At 42.9% G+C, this 20,129-nt stretch overlaps 1 protein-coding gene across 1 annotated transcript in view; it reads left to right on the forward strand.

The window, feature by feature from the left end:
- The window catches only part of PTPN11 (protein tyrosine phosphatase, non-receptor type 11), a 93,331-nt gene that overhangs the window by 55,337 nt on the left and 17,865 nt on the right, over positions 1-20,129 (forward strand). Inside the window, exons 7-10 of the mRNA XM_006870464.1 lie at positions 8,479-8,575; positions 11,271-11,350; positions 11,495-11,653; positions 17,137-17,268. Of these exons, the coding sequence (XP_006870526.1) occupies positions 8,479-8,575; positions 11,271-11,350; positions 11,495-11,653; positions 17,137-17,268 (468 nt within the window). The remainder of the gene's footprint in view (positions 1-8,478; positions 8,576-11,270; positions 11,351-11,494; positions 11,654-17,136; positions 17,269-20,129) is intronic.

The raw sequence follows: 20,129 nt of genomic DNA on the forward strand, positions 1-20,129 counted from the left end.
CTTGTAAGCCAGTCACTTCTTGCCTTTGTAGTCCCCCCGCCTCCCCATTTGGGTATCCAATGTCCAAGTGGCCCATCTCTGTCTACTTTGCGTGTGGAGGGGGTGGGAATGTTTCTTGCTGTAAGGATTTGATGTCTCTTTTGAGTCACTGCATTCGTAGATATAGGTCAAGTTCATCAGATTGTATCAGCTCAATCTTTTATTTTTTTTATTTTTATCCCTCTTCTTTCTTCTCCTGGTTGAGCTCTGATCATCCAGTCATCCGGTCCAGGTCACGTGGGTACCATCTGCCTGTGTGGGTGTTCTTGTGCACATGCCCTCTCTTCCCATCAGCCGGCAGCTCCATTCTCCACTTGAGTCCTCCGTGGCCACACCACTGACTCTGGGCCCAGGAGTCCCCGGGTCTCCTCACACTGCTTGCCAACCAGGTCCCCAACTGGGTCTACAGAAGCCCACTGAATATTGTAAGGCTTAGCTTGCCGCTTCATTGCTGCTTTTACCCCACTTCTCCCCATTGGTGATGCGTGTGGTCAACCAATCAGAGCGTGCATTTCCATCAAGTCTCAGTCTTGGAAGGGGGCCTGCGTTGAGAGGACCCGACCACCTGCCCTGATGTCTCCTAGGGAAGCGACCCGTTTGTTCCTGTAGTAACCGTCCAACTGCCTCCATTGTTTCATATGTTTCCTGTAGGTCTTTCATTCGAGAAGTATCTTTTGTTCTTCTCGCCGCTCCAGGCTGGTCAGCTTATCCTTTCAAGTGGAGATTTCTCATTTCTGGTGATCTGGATGTGGTTCTGGTTGTTCCATATCATTTTGACAACTTCAATTTTCCTAGATTTAAACTTTGTGCATTCCATGATCCAATTATTAATGGTTGTTTGCAGCTGTTTTTCCTCACTTTGAGTTTTGTCCCATCAGTAAGTGAAGGTCCTGAAAGCTGTACCCTATTTGTGTAATCATGGTAAGTTCTATTTGAGGAAGCAGCTCTTCCTCAATCTTATTTTCAGTACCGTCCAGCCTGAGGGGCTAGTCTTCCAGCACTTTATCTGTCAATATTCTGGTGCTATCTGACAGTGTTCCACTGCTAGTCATTAGATTTTCAGTGGCTAACTATTTGAAAGTAGTCTGCCTTTCCTTCCTATTAGCCTGTCTTTGTTGTCCGGAAGCTCCACTGAAACCTGTCCTCCATGGGTGATCCTGCTGGTATTTAAAATGCTGGTGGCACAGCTTCCAGCATCATAGCAGCACCACAGAGTAACAAATGTGTGGGATTACCAAGAGTAAGATGTAAGTAAAAATAAGGGTGATTGTGCAGTTTGTAGTTCAGAACGTCTTAAGTCACGGACTACCTGTATATGAGTAGACTTCGAAAATGAAATTAAAAGATAAAACAGCACATAAATGTTATTTCTCAATGTAAGCTCCATTGTGTTCAAGATACTTTTGTAAGCGATGAGACCAGCCATTCAGTCCAGCCTTAAAGAACTGAGGGAATTTAACCATGTCAATATAGTCTTTTTTTATGAGATTAACCAGAAGTCCATACAAAAAAAATGGTGGTGGTGGTTTTGTGCTGTAGAGTCGTAGGTATCCTTTAAAGATTTTTTAAGATTCATACCAACTACTGCCATCGAGTCTGTTCTGACTCATGGTGACACTATAGGACAGAGAAGAACTCCTTTGGGTTTTTGAGACTCTAAGTCTTTATGGGAGCAGACACCCTCATCCTTCTTCTGAAGAGTGGCTGATGGGTTTGAACTGTTGACCTTTTAGTTAGCAGCCACTGCACTACCCAGGCTCCTGCTTTTTAAGAGTTGGAAACAAAAAGAAGTCAGAAGGAGCCAAATCAGGACTGTAAGGTGGACACCTAAAGATTTCCCATTGAAACTCTCACAAAGTTGCCCTTACTTGAATGAGAGAAATGAGCAAGAGAATTGTTGTGGTGGAGACACTTCCTGGGCAGCTTCTGCTAATGTTTTGGCTAACTTTCTCACAATAAACAGATGTTATTATTCTTTGGCCTGCTAGAAAGTCAGTAAGCAAATTGCCTTTAACATTCTAAAAATTGTTGCCATGACCTTTGCTCTTGACCAGTCCACTTATGCTTTGACTGAACCTCTTGGTAGCCATTGCTTTGACTGTCCCTTGTCTTCAGGATCCTACGGTAAAGCTGTGTTTCATTTTCTATTACAGTTCTTTGAAGAAATGCTTCAGGATCCCACTTGCTTAAAAACTTCCATTTAAAGCTCTGCTCTTGTCTATAGCTGATCTGGATGTAACAGTTTTGGCACCCATTGAGTAGAAAGTTTGCTCAACTTTAGTTTTTCAGTCAGAATTGAATAAGCTGAACCAGTTGAGATGTCTGTGGTGTTGGCGATTGTTTCTGCTATTAATTATTGGCCCTCTTCAATGAGGTATGAACAAGATTGTTTACTAGCCGACTTAAGTGGGATGATCTGCCACTGCAGGCTTCATCTTCAACATTGTGTCATCCCTTCTTAAAATTAGTTATCCATTTATAAACTGCTGATTTCTTAGAGGCATTGTCCCCATGTCTCAATTCAATTAGGGCAGTTTCCACTATCAAATATGATTTACATAAAACAGCAATCATAGCAGTCTTAAAAGATACTAGGGATTCCCTCACAGATTTGTCCTCATGGTTGTGGTAAAAGGTGTGTCCTTTGGATATTCCATGTGTGGATCTCTGGACCTATGCTGGTAAATCCATTCTAACAAGCCGTTTTCCCTAAACTTTTGGATACCTTCCTCTACAGTATATATACCAAGGCAGGTGTGGTGTTTCAGCTTGATGCATTGTAGGCCACTGCACAATCCGTGCTTGTGTGAACCAACCAAGTAAACTATTTGATCCTTTTATAACCTCTTGAGCTGAGACATTGAATGAAGACTCTATGTTTCGTAGACCCTTACCAATAAAATCAGACTGATCTATCCTTGTGTTCCTTACACTATTATCCCACATCTTTAATAGTCATTCCCACACATATTCTCCAGGTCTCTGCTTTTACATTTAGAAAAACCAAGCAGCTCTTTTGGAGTGTAGTGTACTTCTTCCTGGGTCATAATTTGTGCTTCACATTTTGGGGCTTGCTGGGACTTAAGCTTAGTTATAGGTTTAGAAGCAATAATTGGTGGAGGTGTTTCCTTGGCACATTCAGCAACGTCTTGCAAAACATCTGCCTTTGGTAACGCCCCAGACAATACCCAAGGCACCATCTCAGCAGGTGCAGTTGGCTAATCTCATCAAATGTGGGCAGAAGGGATCATGGTTTTACTGATAGTGGATCAGCAGACAAAGATGGAGAAATCTCTTCAGATGGGAGGGGTGGTGCTGTTGGTAAGAGTGATTCAGTAGAATTTAGGGCCCAGTGTCCCCAACTTTCTGATTATCTGTCCATATGCCCCCTCTCAAGTTTCAGGATCCCATTTCTTCCTAATCAGTGCCCTCACTTTAAAATCAGACACCATTTGAAGTTGGGGAGTCAGTTGGCATTGGGATCTAGCCACTCTTACAATAAGACTGTGGGTTTGGTTTCCGGCAATATTAGCTTTGTCATTATAAGAAATAGGCTTTCTTTCAAAGCACAAGTGGAAACTTTTAGGTCTTTTATGAGGTATTTGAGCTGTAATTCTGAAGTCCTGAGCTCAGTTCTTTCCTTTACTGCATGGTATACATAAGTAAGACTAATCAGCTAGCTTTTCTATTCTTCTCATGCTGAAAAAAATTGCAGAAAAGTATCAAACACATGATCACCCACAGTCTCGTTTGTCACAAGTACTTGATCTACTGGTGGTGACAGTTTGTGTATTAACACTACCGCCTCACACCCTGAATTAGCAGTGCTCTTTTTATGAATAAAAGCAGAGTACCTTTAAAATCAATTTAGAAAACCCATCCTTACCATTTTATTTCTCTAGCACTGGTAGTGTAATGGATTATAAACTGGATTGCTAACTGCAAGGTAAATAGTTCAAATCTACCAGTTGCTCCGCTGCTTGAGAAAGACGAGACTTTCTGCTGCCATAAGATTTACAGCTTCAGAAACCCTATACAGGCTCTATAAGGTAAAATACGCTATCCTTGTTTTCAGAGATAAGACAACAGAAACTCTGAGAGATTAAGGCAACTGTCCAGGACTGCCCTAGTGGCCAGCAGCAGTCCCCTTAGACGACGTGTGCTGCTCTTTTGTTCTAGCCTTACTACCTCTACTCTTCCAGGCACCCTCCATTCATCCTGATCTGCTTTCAGCATTTCTCTGGTCACTCTTCTCAAAAACCTTCAGTGGCTCCCTGTTTCCCAGAAGAGGCACAGAATTTTTGGCAGTACAGGACACCCGTTATACCTTTCTTTTGAAGATGAAGAAACAGAAGCCCTAGCAACATAACTTGAAAATGGTTGGCAGATGTTGGAGCTTCCAGGACTTCTGACTTTGAGTCTCTACCACACCATGCATCTTTACACTTAGACATTGAGATACTTCTGTGCATCTTTTAAGGTGCTACACATTCTTCTTCTCACCAATCCACTTCATTTCCAACTCTGGCTAGCTCACAGTTTCTAGACTCCTTCAGCCTCTCAAGAACTTGTTGGCCTCTTAGGTTGCCTGGGTGCCTTTCTTTCTTACTTCTACCTTTAGAAATCCTTCACCTGTTTCTAGTCTTAGCTCCTCCCAGAAACCACCTTCAGTTCATTTTCATGGCTCTCATGCCTAAATTCCACCCCACATCATTAATTACACACTTAATTATAGATTTGTTCTGTTTGCTGCTGTTTCATATCTCAGAACCTGTTCTCCAGGGACCATGTCTTTTTAATTTGTTTTTCTGCTTATCTTTCACTTTGTTAGAGGAAAGGATGTGAGTTGGCTCCCAATAAGCACCTGGGAAAAAACCATATGTTTTGTGTTGATTTAATCTCACATGGCGCTTTGTGCGTGCTTATTCAGTTGGGACCTTCTTTGGTGATCAGGAGGGCAGTGCTGCTGGCTCAGTGGTGGAATTCTTACCCTTTGTGTGAGAGACTCAGGTGCAATTCCTGGGTCATGCAGCTGTCAGTGGAAGCTTGCCTGTTGCTATGATACTGAACAGGCTTCTGCGGAGATTCTAGGCTAAGGTGGACTAAGAAGAAAGGCCTGGTGATCTGACTGGAAATCAGTCAGTGAAAAAGCTGTGGAGTACATTGGCCTGATCCTGGTGTACATGGGGTCACCATGAGTCGGGGGGCTGACTGGATGGCAGCTAACAATAGCAGCCCGTGATCAGAGTTTCCTGTGCCCCTTTGTCCCTGGATGGACTTATTCAGGAAACACTGCCCAAATCTACAGTGGAGACACAGTGACAGGCCATGCAGCCTGACATCAGGGAGTAGCTGCCATCAGCGCCTGTGTGTGGGTAACGCTACAGAGTTTGCAGGGAAGAAGCTGGGATGAGAAGCTGTAGTGTTTCTCCATAGAGAAGACAGATGCCAAAGGAAACCAAGTCCATTCATACTGGCTGGAGGCCTGTTTTGCCACATGGTTGCCGCTGTCTTATCATTATTTACAGCATCAAGAGCAGTGCGGCCATCAGACGACAGCCATTCTCAGCATCCTCCCCTCCCACAGGAGGCAGGCGCTCTGAGTAGGGTGGGGTAGAATTAGGAGGAGCTTTTACATTTATTTTTATTATTAATTTCTTCTTCTAAACTTTTTTTAATTGTGGGAATTTTCAAACATTCCCCCAAAGTAGAGGTAATAGCATAATTACCCCAACACCCAGCTTGAATACTCGTCATTTTGTTTATTTTATTTTCTCTGTCTGTGGTCCCTCACCCAACACGTCCACCTTTGTGGTTTTGTTTTTACAAGTAAAGTCATTGTACAGCTTGGTCTGATCTTTATGGTGGGTGATGTTTCTCCTCTCCACACTCACTGCTATGAACAGTGCAGGAAAATGGCTGCTGCCTCTCTCCTTGATCCTGTGCCTCCGCTTGCATTCATGAAATAACCAGTCAAGAGTTAGGCCAGGCGGTTTTCAGACTTAGGGCCTTAGAAACGTGTGAGTATCTGTTTTGCTCTTTTGACTCAGTATTTGGACTGGTAGGGACTTGGAGTGAGGATCAGGGGTGTTCGATGGCCACAAAGGTAAGGGATAGATCTGCTCAGTGAAAGATCATAGCCTCCACAATGTAGGCAGTGCCCTTTGTCATTTCTAAATGCACAACAGGGACAGAGGATATACTTTCTCCTGATTCTCTTTGAAGTTTATCCTAGGGCTCTAGGTCTGCTTGGACTCATGCATTCAGTTTACAGTAAGCACCTGGAAGGTACCCTCGCTAGCGCTGGTGTAATCCTTCATGGTGTTTCATGAAGTACTTGTTGTTCAGTTGGTATGCAGACCCTAAAGACAGGCCCTGCTAGTTCCTGTGTGTCTTGAGAATCTTGGTCTTGTTCTTGAAGACACAGGGAGCCATTGAATGGCACCTAAACAACAAATCTGACGAGATTAGGTTTGCATTTTGTAGCGATTGTGCTGGCCATGTGCCCACCACAAATGAAGCGTCATGTGAAGTTTGGTTATCAGTGAAAATGTAAAGGCTTTGCTGCCACGTTTCTTTTCAACCAAGAAGCAAATTATTTCATAGCCAAACAGAATGAAACAAAAAAGATGATCGAATTCTGTATTGTTCTTGTTTCTATTCACTTGGCTGTTTTTTAAGTGAACGATTCAGTTCATACTGACTGAACTTCACTTTGAACCTCACCCTAGTGGCCTGTCTCAAAACCAAAATGGAGCCTTCTTCGTATGCACTGCAGTATTGTTGGATAAGACTGAATCGCAGTGCAGAAGAAGTTCCAATTCCAAATGGGCACACAGCTTTAAGCACTTAATCGGATATCCGTTTTTAATTTGACTACTTCATTGTCAGAAATCTACAGTAATGGTATTTTGTTATTGATCTAGGTTTCAGCGAGTGAAACACTTTTGTTATGAGCTCTGTGTCTAGGCTGAACATTGTATTTTGAACCCGAGAGTCAAATGGCATTTTAATGTCCTGACTTTTATGACTGCCATCATGTCGAATCTGACTCATAGTGATCTTAAATAGGGTTTCCGGGCCTATAAATGATTATGGGAGCAGGCAGCCTTCTCCCATGGAGCACATGGTAGGTTTGAACTGTTGACCTTGTGGTTAGTAGCCCAGTGCTTATCCTACAGCACCACTATGACTAATATATAGGCACTTTCATTTTTTCTTTCTAGACTATTGTTAACTTTCTTGTTTTGTCCAATTGTGATCCCCCATTATGGATCCAACTGGAAAACCAGGCTTGTCTGAACCACTGTGTCCCTTGAAGAGGCACATTTTTTGATTTTAGAAATGAAAGCTCCCTTGTGAATGTGTTTCAGCCTGTCTTGTCATCCATCTTCCTGTCTGACTCTGCAGCTGGCCCTTCTCTTGGCCTTCTCAAATCCCTTCTTCCTTTGGGGCCAGCCCTGCCCTTTTGGGTCAAGTCTCACTTCTTTCCTGAATCTTGCTTCCCACCTTCTTTCCCTGCCGAGACGCCTTCCTGATTATTTGCTTGCACACTTTCTGGCTTCTGTCCTTGTCTGGATGCATTGGATCTGGCTGGGTTTTGTTGAGGACGGCATAGGAGAGTGCTGTGTGTTGACTCAGACGTGGATCTGCATCTGCGGCACAGACACTGGCTTTTGGCCTGGGAGGATTCCCATGATCCAGTGGCACCAAAGACACCTCTGCTGTCCTCTGATATCCAAATTGCAGAACTGACTGTGGCTCACTCTGATTGAATTGCAGACTCAAAAACATGGATCTCATCTCTTATTTGTATGTGCTGCACCAATATTCGTTGATTTTCATTCTTAATAATGGTTACTTTAAAAATGTTTTTTAAAATTTTTCTTTCTTATAAATATTCCATTTATTCTTTGTAGGAAATTTGGCAAAAATAAAACAGGTGAAAAAGAGCTGGAAAAATATCTCTCATAATCCCATTGTCCTGGAAAATTTTTTTACCATAATTTCTTATTGATGTATACACTCCTGCCATGTCTTATGTGCATAGATGAATACAAACATATGGTTTACATCTTACACTGTTTTGGAAGTTTGACCCCCTTTCTCCTCACTTCCGCCTCCTCCCCCATAACACTTAACTGTGATCATCTTTGCGACATTTAATATTCTCCTAGAACATCTTTTGAAATGGCTGTAAAGTGTTCCTTTGTCTGAGCGAATGATGAGTTTATTCAGACAGCCCATTCCCGGTGGACATTTGTGTTGTCTTGAACATATTTGCATTGTCAACAGTGTGAAATGCATACCCTTGTGACTGTCACATACAATTCTGGGCATTTCCAGGACACATCCCTTGTTACTGAAATGCTGAGCTAGGTCTGTTTTTCTTTCTGAAGCTTTTGACACATGATTATGTTTACTTTTGTTTCTCTTTAGACACTACAACAACAGGAGTGTAAACTTCTCTACAGCCGGAAAGAGGGTCAGAGGCAAGAAAATAAAAACAAAAATCGATACAAAAACATCCTGCCCTGTAAGTATCAAAACTTTGCTCTATGATTTTTGATTCCAATATTCCTTTGATAACTTATCCTGGGGGCCCCTAGCTCATCTCAGCAGATTCATGTACAATGTCTACGTAGATGTATATGAACTTCAGTCTTCAAAAGGTTTTTTGCTCAGCTCAGAGCCATTCTGCCTGATGTGTGTGTGTGTGTGTGAGAGAGAGAGACGCATAGTCTTTTTCTCTTCCTATTTAAAAGAAAACAAAACACATTCCCCTTAGTTGATTCTAGCTCACAGTGATTGTATAGGGACAGACTAGAACTGCTCATTTTTCTCCTATGGATTCGTTGGTGGGTTTGAACTGCTGATCTTTCAGGTTGCAGCCAAGCACTTAACCACTGCACCACCAGCTTGCCTCTCTTTCCATGTACATAATGTATATGTAAGTCAAACCACCCAAACTCATTGCCATCGAGTTAACTCTGACTCATAATGACCCTTTATAGAGTTCCTAATGCGGTAAATTTTTACAGAAGACAGCCTTATGGTTCTCTTACACAGTGGCTGATGTATTTGAACTGCCAACCATGCAATTAGCAGTCCAGTTCTTATCCTACATTGCCTGTATATATTGATGGTATCTTTATATCACTGCTGTAGTCTATTTGTAATGGCTGCAAGTGCAAATGGGAGAAAGTAGAGATATAATGCAGCAAAGAGTTTGGAGAGAAGCATTTGAGCCATTGTTGTTAAGTGCCATGGAGTTGGTTCCGACTCATAGCGACCCCATGCAGGGTTAATCTCTGCAGGAACAGAAAGCCTCGTCTTTCTCCTGTGGAGTATACTTGTGGTTCACAGTCCAATGTTTTATCTTATGGAGCTACTGTGCTCCCCATTTAAGCCATGTTGTTGTTAAGTGCTGTTGAGTCGGTTCCCACATATTGGAAAGCCTATACAGGGTCCCATAGGGTTTCCAAGGAGCAGCTGTTGACCTTGAACTGCTAACTTTGTGGCTTAAACCAATCTTGCAGTCTAGCGCATTAACCCACAGCACCACACCAGGACTCCATTTAGCCATAATGTGGTCCTAATGACCTTGGGGGCCCGGAGTCTGATGGTACTCATTTGTCAGATGTAGGAAAAGATGAGGTGAACAATGGTCGGCAGTGTCTTATAGAATATTGCTTACTGCACCCCCTCAAAGATTCCAAGCAGATATTTCCGTTAACTAATATCTCATTTCTTAAATATAGAGGAAGTCTCAGGCAAAAGTAAAGTAATATATTAAGACAGACAACTATATTACTAAATCATTGTAAAATATGTTGCTTAAGGAGAGCACTCAGATTTTTCATACCAGCAACGCAGTGTGTACAGAATTTGAGCAGTCAGTACTGTCAGAATGTCTTTAAGATTGTTGGTTTCTTGGTTAGATATTGGGTTAGCCAACTATTGCTGTGATCAAATTATCCGAAAATGTAACAGTTTTCAACAAACATTTATTACCTCACAATTTCGGTGGGTCAGGAATTGGAGAGGGGCTCAGGTGGGTGGTCTCCCATGAGGCAGCAGTCAGCATGTCAGTTGGAGCTGTAGTTCCTTAGATGCTTGACAAGGTAGGTTGGCGTACCACTCACTCACATAGTTGTTGACAGGGCTCTGCTCTTCAGCAAATGCGCTGCCTCACAACATGGCACCTGGCCTCCCTCAGAGTGAGTGATCTAAGAAAGAGAACAAGCAAGTGTGCACACACAGGGCAGAAGCTGTAGTTCCCCCAATCTTGCAAGTGACAGTCACCATGTTCTAATTGTTAGCTGCAAGTCACATTCTTTTGTAAACCTGGAGGAGAGAATTCAACTCTTCCGTTTTAGGGAAGAAATACCGAAGAATTTGCAAGCCCACCTTTAAAGCTACTACAAAGACTTTATGTCATTTGGTTTAAAAATGTTAAGACTTGTTAATTATAGAGATTTCCACCTCTAGTTCAGAGTGTACAGAATAGTTTACAAGAGCCCCCATGCACCCATTACTCTGATCTACTTCTCCCTCTTTCCCCAGATGATTTTAAAGCAAATCTCAGACAGTATGGCATTTCATGTGCATTTTCATCTTCTTTTTAGAAATTTGTTTAAAAATAATTTTAGACTCGCAAGAATTAAAAAAAAATAAAAAATAGTACAGATAATTTCCGTGTATGCTTCCCCCAACTTTCCCCAGTGATAAACTCTTACGTAAGTAAAACCATGATCAGAACCAGGAAGTTGGCATTGGTGTGATGTTATTAATTGAACTACAGAAGTATCCTGGTAGCGTAGTGGTTACGAATTGGGCTGCGAACCTTAAGGTCAGCGGTTCGAAACTACCAGCTGCTCGAAACTACCAGCTGCTCCGCAGGAGAAAGATGAGGCTTTCTACTCCCGTAAAGATTTACACCCTCGGAAACCCTGTACCGGGTCGCTATGGGTCGGAACCGACTCGACGGCACTTAACAACAACAACAACAGCAGAAGTATCCAGTGCTTTATTCTTCTTAAAGGAAGTATTATGGGACATCCAGTTGTTCAGATGGTTACTAATGGTCATTTAGGGTATAATTGTCTATATGAATTTTGCACTCAGTGAAGAAAGCTTGAAAGAGACTAAGGATGAATTGATTTGAACTGATGGTTCCCTGAAGGGGTCTGAGTGAGTTCTGTTGTGACTGTAGTCTCTCTCTCTTCCAGTTGACCATACCAGGGTTGTCTTACATGACGGGGATCCCAATGAGCCTGTTTCAGATTATATCAATGCAAATATTATCATGGTAAACTTTGTTTTTCTTTTTTTCTTCTTCAGTTTTTTCTGACCATATGATAATGCTAGCTTGTTTTCATATTTTAAAATCTTTCTGTCTGTCCCGAAAGCAACTTTGGAGTGTTTGAAGGCATTTTTCTCCCTATGTTTCTAGCCTGAATTTGAAACCAAGTGCAACAATGCAAAACCCAAAAAAAGTTACATTGCCACCCAGGGCTGCTTGCAAAACACGGTGAACGACTTCTGGCGGATGGTATTCCAGGAGAATTCCCGAGTGATTGTAATGACAACAAAGGAAGTAGAGAGAGGAAAGGTAGTGTACTTCCTGTTCTTCTTTTCCGGCAAAGTATTTAAAAAGCATTGGGCATGTCAGGTTAGCCATATTGGGAATTAAATGAACAAATTAAGTTTATTTAAACTCCCTCTTTGGTGAGAACTAAGTGAAAGAGCTTGAATTGTGACATGGTGTGGTATACTTTTGTTTCTTCTGCTTGGGGTTCATTGAGCTTCTTGAATCTGTGGGTATATGTTGTTGTTAATGTCCTGCCAAGTGGGTTCCGTCTCATAGTGACACTGTATATAGTTTCCAAGGAGTGGCTGGTGAGTTTAAACTGCCAACCTTGTGGTTCAAACTGACCTTGTGGTCCAGTACTTTATCCTACAGGGCCATATCAAGACTCCTGTGGATGTATGCTTGTCTTCAAATTTGCATACTACACCTTCATCCTGGGACTCGAGTTCACTGAGATTTTGTTTATTTTTTTCGGTCTTATTTTCCTCACTGCTTTATTTTAGATAGTTTCTTTTTCTGGGTCTTTAAATTAATGTTTCTTCTACAGTGTATTATTGGTTGTTAGTTCTATCCTAGTGTGGCAGTGTAATATTAGCAATGGACTGCAAACCACATAGTTAGTAGTTCTAATCCACCAGCTGATCCTTGGAAGCTCTACACAGGGTTTTTATGAGTTGGAACCGACTCAACAGCACTTAACAACAGTCTTATCCAGTGTATTTTTTAATGATAGAAACTGTATTTTCATCTTTCAAAGTTTTATTTGGGTCTTTTTAGTATCTTATATGTTTCTCTTTAATGTGCACATTTTCCTATTCCTTTTGAACATTATGAAGTATGTTTATAATAACTTTCAATGCCCTAGTCTCCTATGTGTTGTTTCTGGGTCTGTTCATTAGGGGCATATTGTCCTGCTTCTTTGCATGCTTGGTAATTTTTTAATTCAATGTCACATGCTGAGGATTTGATGCTGTTAGATGTTAGATTTTGTTTTAATTTTCTTAAATGACTTGAAGCTTTGTTCTGGGATATTGTTATTTGGAAGCAGTTTGGTTCTTTCAAGACTTGAGTTTCAGCTTTGCTAGGTGGTGGGACTGTAGCAGCCTCTGGTCTTGGCCCCCCTTGTGAGTAGTTAACCCAGTGCTGTGCATAATAAGCTTTCTTGACTGTCTGCAGGGAACGTGAGCTATTTTTGGGAATTGTTCCTCTTGCTCCTTATTGCTCATTTGTTCCTAGTTTCACCAAGTTTCCTTACATGCATGTGTTTAATCAGTACTCAGCTGAAGACTCAAAGAACCTTTTGCAGATCATCAAAGCTGTCTCTCTGTTTAGTTCCCTCCTTTTTTGGTATTCTACCCTTCAAATTCTAACTGCCTAGATTTCCCTGAATTCTCAGCTCTTGTCTCCTCCACTTAGGGAGACCACTGGGCTGTTTTGGGTTTCCCTCTCAGTGCTGCAGCCTGGGAACTCTCTCAAGACAATAAGTGGGGGCCGAGGGTGCACTTCATTTCTTTTTCTCTTCTGGGATATCGCTGTCCCGAGCTGAGTGTTGCTCAGGGTGTGGAAACCATGGTTCCCTATATTGTCCATTAGTTAAGGTGGCACGATCAACCCTGCTGCGCCATGACAATTCAGAAACAAAAATCAAAAAGGGATATGAAATAGACTAAGACCTACCAAGTGGTGATTAGAGAACCATGTAAAGACCACTGCTGATACAAATTATAATTATCAAGACTCTTTTGAATGTTTGAAACAATTAATTTGAAGCATTCAAAAGATACATTCCTGTAAATGTGCAGCACATTATAGTTCAGGTGAAAGTTGTCTGTGATGCCATCTCTTGTCCACCCATTATTAGTCTCCTCTCTAAAAGCCTGGTTAGCAATTTGATGTGTGATCTTCCACACTGCTTTATTGTTGTTGTGTGGTGCCGTTAAGTTGCTTTCAACCCATAGTGACCCTGTGTAATGTTTTCAAGGCTGTTTATTTTTGCAGGAGCAGAAAACCTCATCTTTCTTCTGTGGAGTGGCTGGTGGCTTGAACCGCTGACCTTGTGGTTCACAGTCCAGTGCTTATCTTACAGAGCCACCTTTATCCATTGTTTGATTGACATTTACGTAAGTACATGTACTGGATAAGGAACCCTGGTGGTGCAGTGTTCGAGCACTTGGCTGCTAACTGAAAGGTTGGTTCAAACCTGTTAGCTGCTTGGCAGAAGAAAAGACCTGACATTCAGCTCCCATAAAATTAAAAACCAACAAACCAACCTATGGTCATCAAGTTGATTCTGACTCATTGTGACCCTAGGGGACAGAGTAGAACTGCCTCATATGATTTCCAAGACTGAAATCTTTACAGAAGCAGACTGCCACATCTTTCTCTCACGGAGTGACTCGTGGGTTTGAACCATCAAGATTTTGGTTAGTAGCCTAGCACTTAATTCTACTAGGGCTCCTTCTCATAAAAATTTCAATCTAGGAAACCCTATAAGGCAGGTCTATTCTGTCACATGGGATCGATTTGAGCTAGAATCAACTCAGTAGCACACAACAAAAATATGCTGGATATACACATTACGTATACACAACATATAATGTTACAAACATACGATATAACACTGTTTTCGGATTGGATTTATTCTGCATTTTGTCTTCCTCAGCAAATATATGTTTCAGTTTCCTCTGTTAGAGCATATCATCCTGTACTATTCTTAGCAACTGCATGGTATTTCAAGGTGCAAATGTACCATAATTTCTTTAACCGTTTTTTAAAATTCAAGGAGCCGCGGCAGCACTATATGATAAGCACTGGACTGCTAATTGCAAGGTCGGCTGTACAAACCCACCAACTGCTCCATGGGAGAAGGATGAGGCTGCTGTCTGCCCTATAAAGATTTACAGCCTCGGAAACTCTATGTAGGATTACCATGAGTCGGAATTGACTTGATGACAGCGGAGTTTTTGTTCATTTGTGAGCCAGTGTGTTATTTAGTTAAAAGGTGGCCTCAGGGGGTAGTTTGGTTCAAAGTTTAAAGAGTGCCTCAGGGCGCTAGTCTTGGGGAGTCCTGTAGTCTTAGGGTAGTAGTCTTGGGGGGGGTGCCGTGACCTCAGGGTAGTAGCCTTGAGGAGTCATGTAGTCTCAGGACAGTAGTCTTAGGAAGTTCTGTAGTCTCAGTTCAGACCCACCAGGTCTCCTTGTTGGAAAGATGTGGCAGTCTGTTTCCTTAAAGATGTCAGCTGCTAGTTCTCAGAAAACTTGGCGGCTGTGTTGAAAAAAGGCTCCTCATGCCCTCTCAGAGAAATCATTATTAGTCCCTTTTGGAGATGCTGCCAGACGCACCTAGAACAGACAGGTATCGGGGTAGATCACACTGACCCACCCGCACTTCGTCTCTGCCCGTTTTCCCAGTCTTCCTCTTCACTTAATGGGCTATCTTTTTCCTTTACAGGCTTTTCTGACAGTTGACTCTTGGTATCTCCCAGCCCATGGATGCCGTTCACTTCCTGGGCCATAATGTGAAAGCTAAAGTATTAGCACTCACATTTTAGAATTGGCTTGGGAAACTGGAAGGCGGGCTCCAGTAATTTGCACGTGCTTGAAGCCAGCTGGAGTGTTCTGCTCAGTCGTGATTGAATTTTGTGTCCTCTGTTGCTTTCTCTGGAGTGAATGGGAGCAGTACTCAGAATGGATTGGCTAGTAACAGCATTGAGTTCAATGAGCATTAGAAGTGTTTCTTTGTGGAAAATGACAGTTCTGCCCAATCTTTCAGAAAGGCATTGGATCTACAAAGTACCAGAAAGAAAGCGGCATTCAGTGTAATACTAAATAAAAGACCACATACACCATTCCAAGCTACAAAGTCGCAGTATCCACTAACCCATCTACTGAGTTTTTCTTCTGCCCTATTTTTTTCCTTTCAATTAATTATTGAACTGTGATAACCTCTGTAGCTGCTCTCTTACTTCTCATTTTGTAACTGCCAAATTCTCGCGCTTCCTGACAGGGTAATCTCCTCTTGATGAGATTTCTGTCTTGGTGGTGTGGAGAGTGGCTCTAAGTGATGGACTGGCACAGTGGCAGCAGCAGTGGACTTTTGTGTAACAACAGTTGTGAGGTTGACGCAGGACCAGCCAGTGCTTGTTCTGTTGTGCATAGGGTCGTTATGAATTGGAACCGACTTGACGGCACCTACCAACATAAGTGACTACTCCTGGGCATTGTTGTTGTTGTTGTTAAGTGCTGGCAGGTCATTTCACAGCGAAATTGGATAGGGTTTCTGAGGAGCAGCTGGCAGTTTTGAACCACCAACCTTACAGTTAGCAGTCCAGTGCTTACCCTACAACGCAGCACCAGGACTCCACTTCTGGTACTGTGTTCTCAGCCCAAGCTACATCGCAAAATGTGTGCAAACACCTCTCACTCTGGGAAATATCTTCCTTGTTGGGAACAGGAATGATTTTCCTGGTGCCGTATTTTTCTATTCTCCTGCTCTTGAAGATTGTAGCTATTACAGACTTGGCGTTTCTAGGCACCCAGTTAAGGAAAGGTGACGTGTGCAGTTGATATCAGATGGATCTGGATATAGAAAAAGCAGCTGGTTCAGAACCCCATAGGCTGCCTTTCTGTGAGAGCCATTCACACTTGGGTAGATAAGGCAGAGCATCCTCCTACACTGGCGCGGTAAGGAACCAGACAGTCTGGCTTGCTGGGCGCCTCGTCCACCTCCGGAGTCCTTGCTTGCCTTCCCTCACAGAGTGCTGGGCAGACCTCTAGAATTCAGAGCTTGATGTTGTCAGACAGCATCCTCACACGGGTTGATACATCTGTCTTTGAATCTCTGGTTCTTTTGAAAGAAATAAACAAGCTTGGATTCACCTTTGAAATGTGACTTGTAAGAGTTTGCAAGAACTGTTTTCCCTCCCGACTTGTCTCGGGTTCTCTGAGCATCAGCTAGTCTGATTTGATCTCTTATTTCTCTGTCTTTGAAAATCAATAGTTAGATGCTAGATAGACTTTTCCATGCTGGTGATCACTAGGCAAGACTTGAAGATTCATTTTCTGCTGGTTTAGTCTTTTTCTATAGATGACATTTGCATGGTATACAATTATTCATTTGAAAGTGGACCATTCCTGGACCTTTAGGACATTCACAATATTGCACGTCTACCAACTCTGTCTAGTTCCAGAACATTCCATCCCCTTAAAGGAGACCCCATGCCCATTAAGCAATGTTCTCCTCTCCCCTAGCTTCTTGAAACCACCAACCTACTTCCTGTCTCTATGGATTTGGCTATTCAAGATATTTTATATAAATGGAATTATGCTACTTGTGACTTTTTGTGTCTGCCTTTGTACCACTCAGCATCATGTTTGTGGAGCTTCATCCACATTATAGCATGTATGAGAACTTCAGTCCTTTTTATGGCTGATTAATAATTCATGGTTTAAGTTTTTGTTTCAGAATTCATAGAGAGTAACTGGTTTTCTCTGATCCCTTTCAGAGTAAATGTGTCAAATACTGGCCTGATGAATATGCTCTCAAAGAATATGGAGTTATGCGTGTTAGGAACGTCAAAGAAAGTGCCGCTCATGACTATACGTTAAGAGAACTTAAACTTTCAAAGGTTGGACAAGTAAGTATATTGTTATATTTTAGAGACCTTGGTACCAGTGCGCTTTGCTGCATCATTTCAGGATCCTATAGTAGTCATGCACTTGTGCATTCATTCATTCGTTTATTGAGTAACCACTTACTGAGTGCCCCTGTCTGTCATGTACAGTTCCAAACACTGGAAAGAAGTAGACCCAGCTGAGATCATTGTGAGCTAAGGCATGCGTAGTCCCTGTCCTTACAGATCCCAGAGAGCTAGGAGACTTAAAACGTAAATATCCACGGAAGTGTCCCAGCTGTGTTTAGTGCTGTGGTCGGAAGAGCTTTCTGAGGAGGTGATACTTGGGCTGAGACCTGAAGATGGAGCAGCCAGACAGCCAAAGAGCCAAGAGGACAGGTCCAAGCAGAGGCAGCAGCAAGTGCAAAGACCCTGAGGCCTGTTTAGTGATCAAATCCCATTTCATCAGCTCCAACATTGAGCATAGTTCAGGATTGGTCCTGGGGTGACAAACTTTACAAAGCATGGCTAGGTATAGCTTCCATTTGACTTTGTTGTCTTAATCTGTAGAATGAGTACCAGACCGAAAGGTTGGTTTGAACAGCAGGCCGGCAGTTTAAAACCACCAGTTGTTCCTCAGAAACCCTATACAGGGTCGCTTTGAGTCAGAACTGACTTGATGGCACTTAACAACAATTCAAGATTTTGGAGTCCTGATGTGGTGCTGTAGGATAAGTACTAGCCTGTTAACCAAAAGGTCAGTAGTTCAAACCCGCCAGCTGCCCCTCAGAAACCCTATACAGAGTTGCTGTGAGTTGGAACCGACTCGATGGCACTTAACAACAACAACAACAACATTCAAGACCTCAGGGGTGTACAAAGATGATTAAAAATTGGTTTGTCCTCACAAAACAGATATTGTCCCCATCCTCCCAGAGTTTGTACCCTACTGGCAAGAAGTACATGAGCTCATTAATGACACACATCAATGTGTCGATACAAACTGTAGTGAGGCTCTGGGGGATTCATTCAGAGTGGGAGGGAAGGTTCCCAGGGTTCATAGAGCAGTGTGTTTTCAGGACCGGAGTCAGGTTGGGCAGTTAGTGGACACTGGAGGGGCATGAGTGTTGGATTCAGTAGGTTCAGGAATGCTAGTTAGGAGGTGACTACAGTTGTCCAGCAGGTAACAGATACTGGGACTTGTTGAACTAGCTTGGTAGCAGGGACGATGGGAAGAATTAGACCCACTGAGATCATTGTGCTGGTCAACTTGAAAGGACTTGATGGAGTGAATGAGGGGTGAGGACCAGGGAGGTGTCAAGGATGAGCATCAGTTGTCTAGCTTAAGAAGCTGGGTAGTTGGCTGTGGATTTGAGGAAGGAGGGAGAGAGAGGATCTCATTTGGATACATAAAGCTTGAGATGCTTGGGAGATGGGGAGGCAGGCATAGAGGTGGATCCAGTGTACTGTTGACTAAGTAGTTTTGGTGGGTTGAGAGCATTTCCTCTGGGATGACAGGAAGGTGATCATAGGTGCAAGTAGATGAACCAATTTGGGAGTGAATAGAAGGCTTTCTCTATGAGATGTGACATTTGAAGGGAAGAGGAGATGAAATATCTGAGGCAATGCAGGGCAAGTATGAAAGAGCAATTGTGTAGAGAGGTCAAAAAACTCAGTAAATTTCCAGGCTGTGCTGAGTGCCCAGTTGTGGTAGTGAACATGGCTGTTTAGTGACATCAGTCTATCTGGGTGTGTGGTTTTCCTCTAAGGACACTCTGTTCCTTGGTACAGAACAGAGAAAGTAAGTGGCTGGGATCATCCATGGTTGGTGTGTTGACAGGTGAGTGCTGTGGATAGAGAGAGGGCTGAGTGGAGACATGTGATGGAGATCGGTGGATACGACAATGTGTGGAGTCCAAGCTTGCTAAGGAGGGCAGTGAGGGCCAGAAGGTGCTGGTAGAAAGTGGAGGGGGTTGGGGCACTGGTTTGGTGTACCTCATGGGGTGGGGTGGGGACAAAAGTGAGCGGGAAGCCTGTGTGGTGTAGTCCCTAAGGGCTGTTGGCAATTTTGCTTTCAGAAGCTCTAGTGGATGGGGACAGGGGATGGAGGGGTTGGCTCTATCTCCAAGAGACTAAGAAGAACTGGAAAAATAGCGCTATCAAGCGGAAGTGAGCGTGAAATTTACTTAGACACCATTGGACAAAGTTTCCAGTTAGATTTCTCTTACGTTTGGTGACAAACTGCCCATCCTGCCGTTATCGGATGTTCCAGAGTAGCAGTAATAGTAATGTCCTTTTAAAAAATAGATTTTTCTTCAGTGTGGTGATAAACTCCCCACACTTCTACGCCAGAGATTTCTGCATAGTGGATGGAGAGATGTGGGTGTTGAGTGTGTGATTTGCACGCAGGATGCAGGGTGGGATCACAGGACTGATTATTTCTCCAGAACTGTTGAAGTCGTATTACTTGCTTTTTGTGTACCGTTTTACATTTGTTCCTACTGCTGCCCATGATCTTGTTTCTCATGACTGCCTCAGAAGCAGGTAGGTGGAGACCTCAGTGATACTGAGGAGAGGCAGAGAGGCAAAGGGAGGCGGGGCCAGAGTCACTCCTTCCTGCCACTCCTTTCTGTTTCTTTCCCACCTTGCCACCAGGTCTCTCAGTCACTGGATAACATTTTGGGAAATTTGTATCACATCAGCAAATCAGCATGTCATTCAAGAAGACACCTTAACTGTGGGTCAGGCTCCCTGGATATATACCTACCTTGTCATCTAAAGGTCACTGATGTGGATGCTGGTATAGCGACCCACTTTTCCAAACCCAGTTTTAAAACAAATATTACTTAACTTGCATTGTCTCCATTTATACTGGTGTCCCTTGG

The sequence above is a fragment of the Chrysochloris asiatica genome, unplaced genomic scaffold, assembly GCF_000296735.1.
Source record: "Chrysochloris asiatica unplaced genomic scaffold, ChrAsi1.0 scaffold00142, whole genome shotgun sequence".
Taxonomy (NCBI): Eukaryota; Metazoa; Chordata; class Mammalia; order Afrosoricida; family Chrysochloridae; genus Chrysochloris; species Chrysochloris asiatica.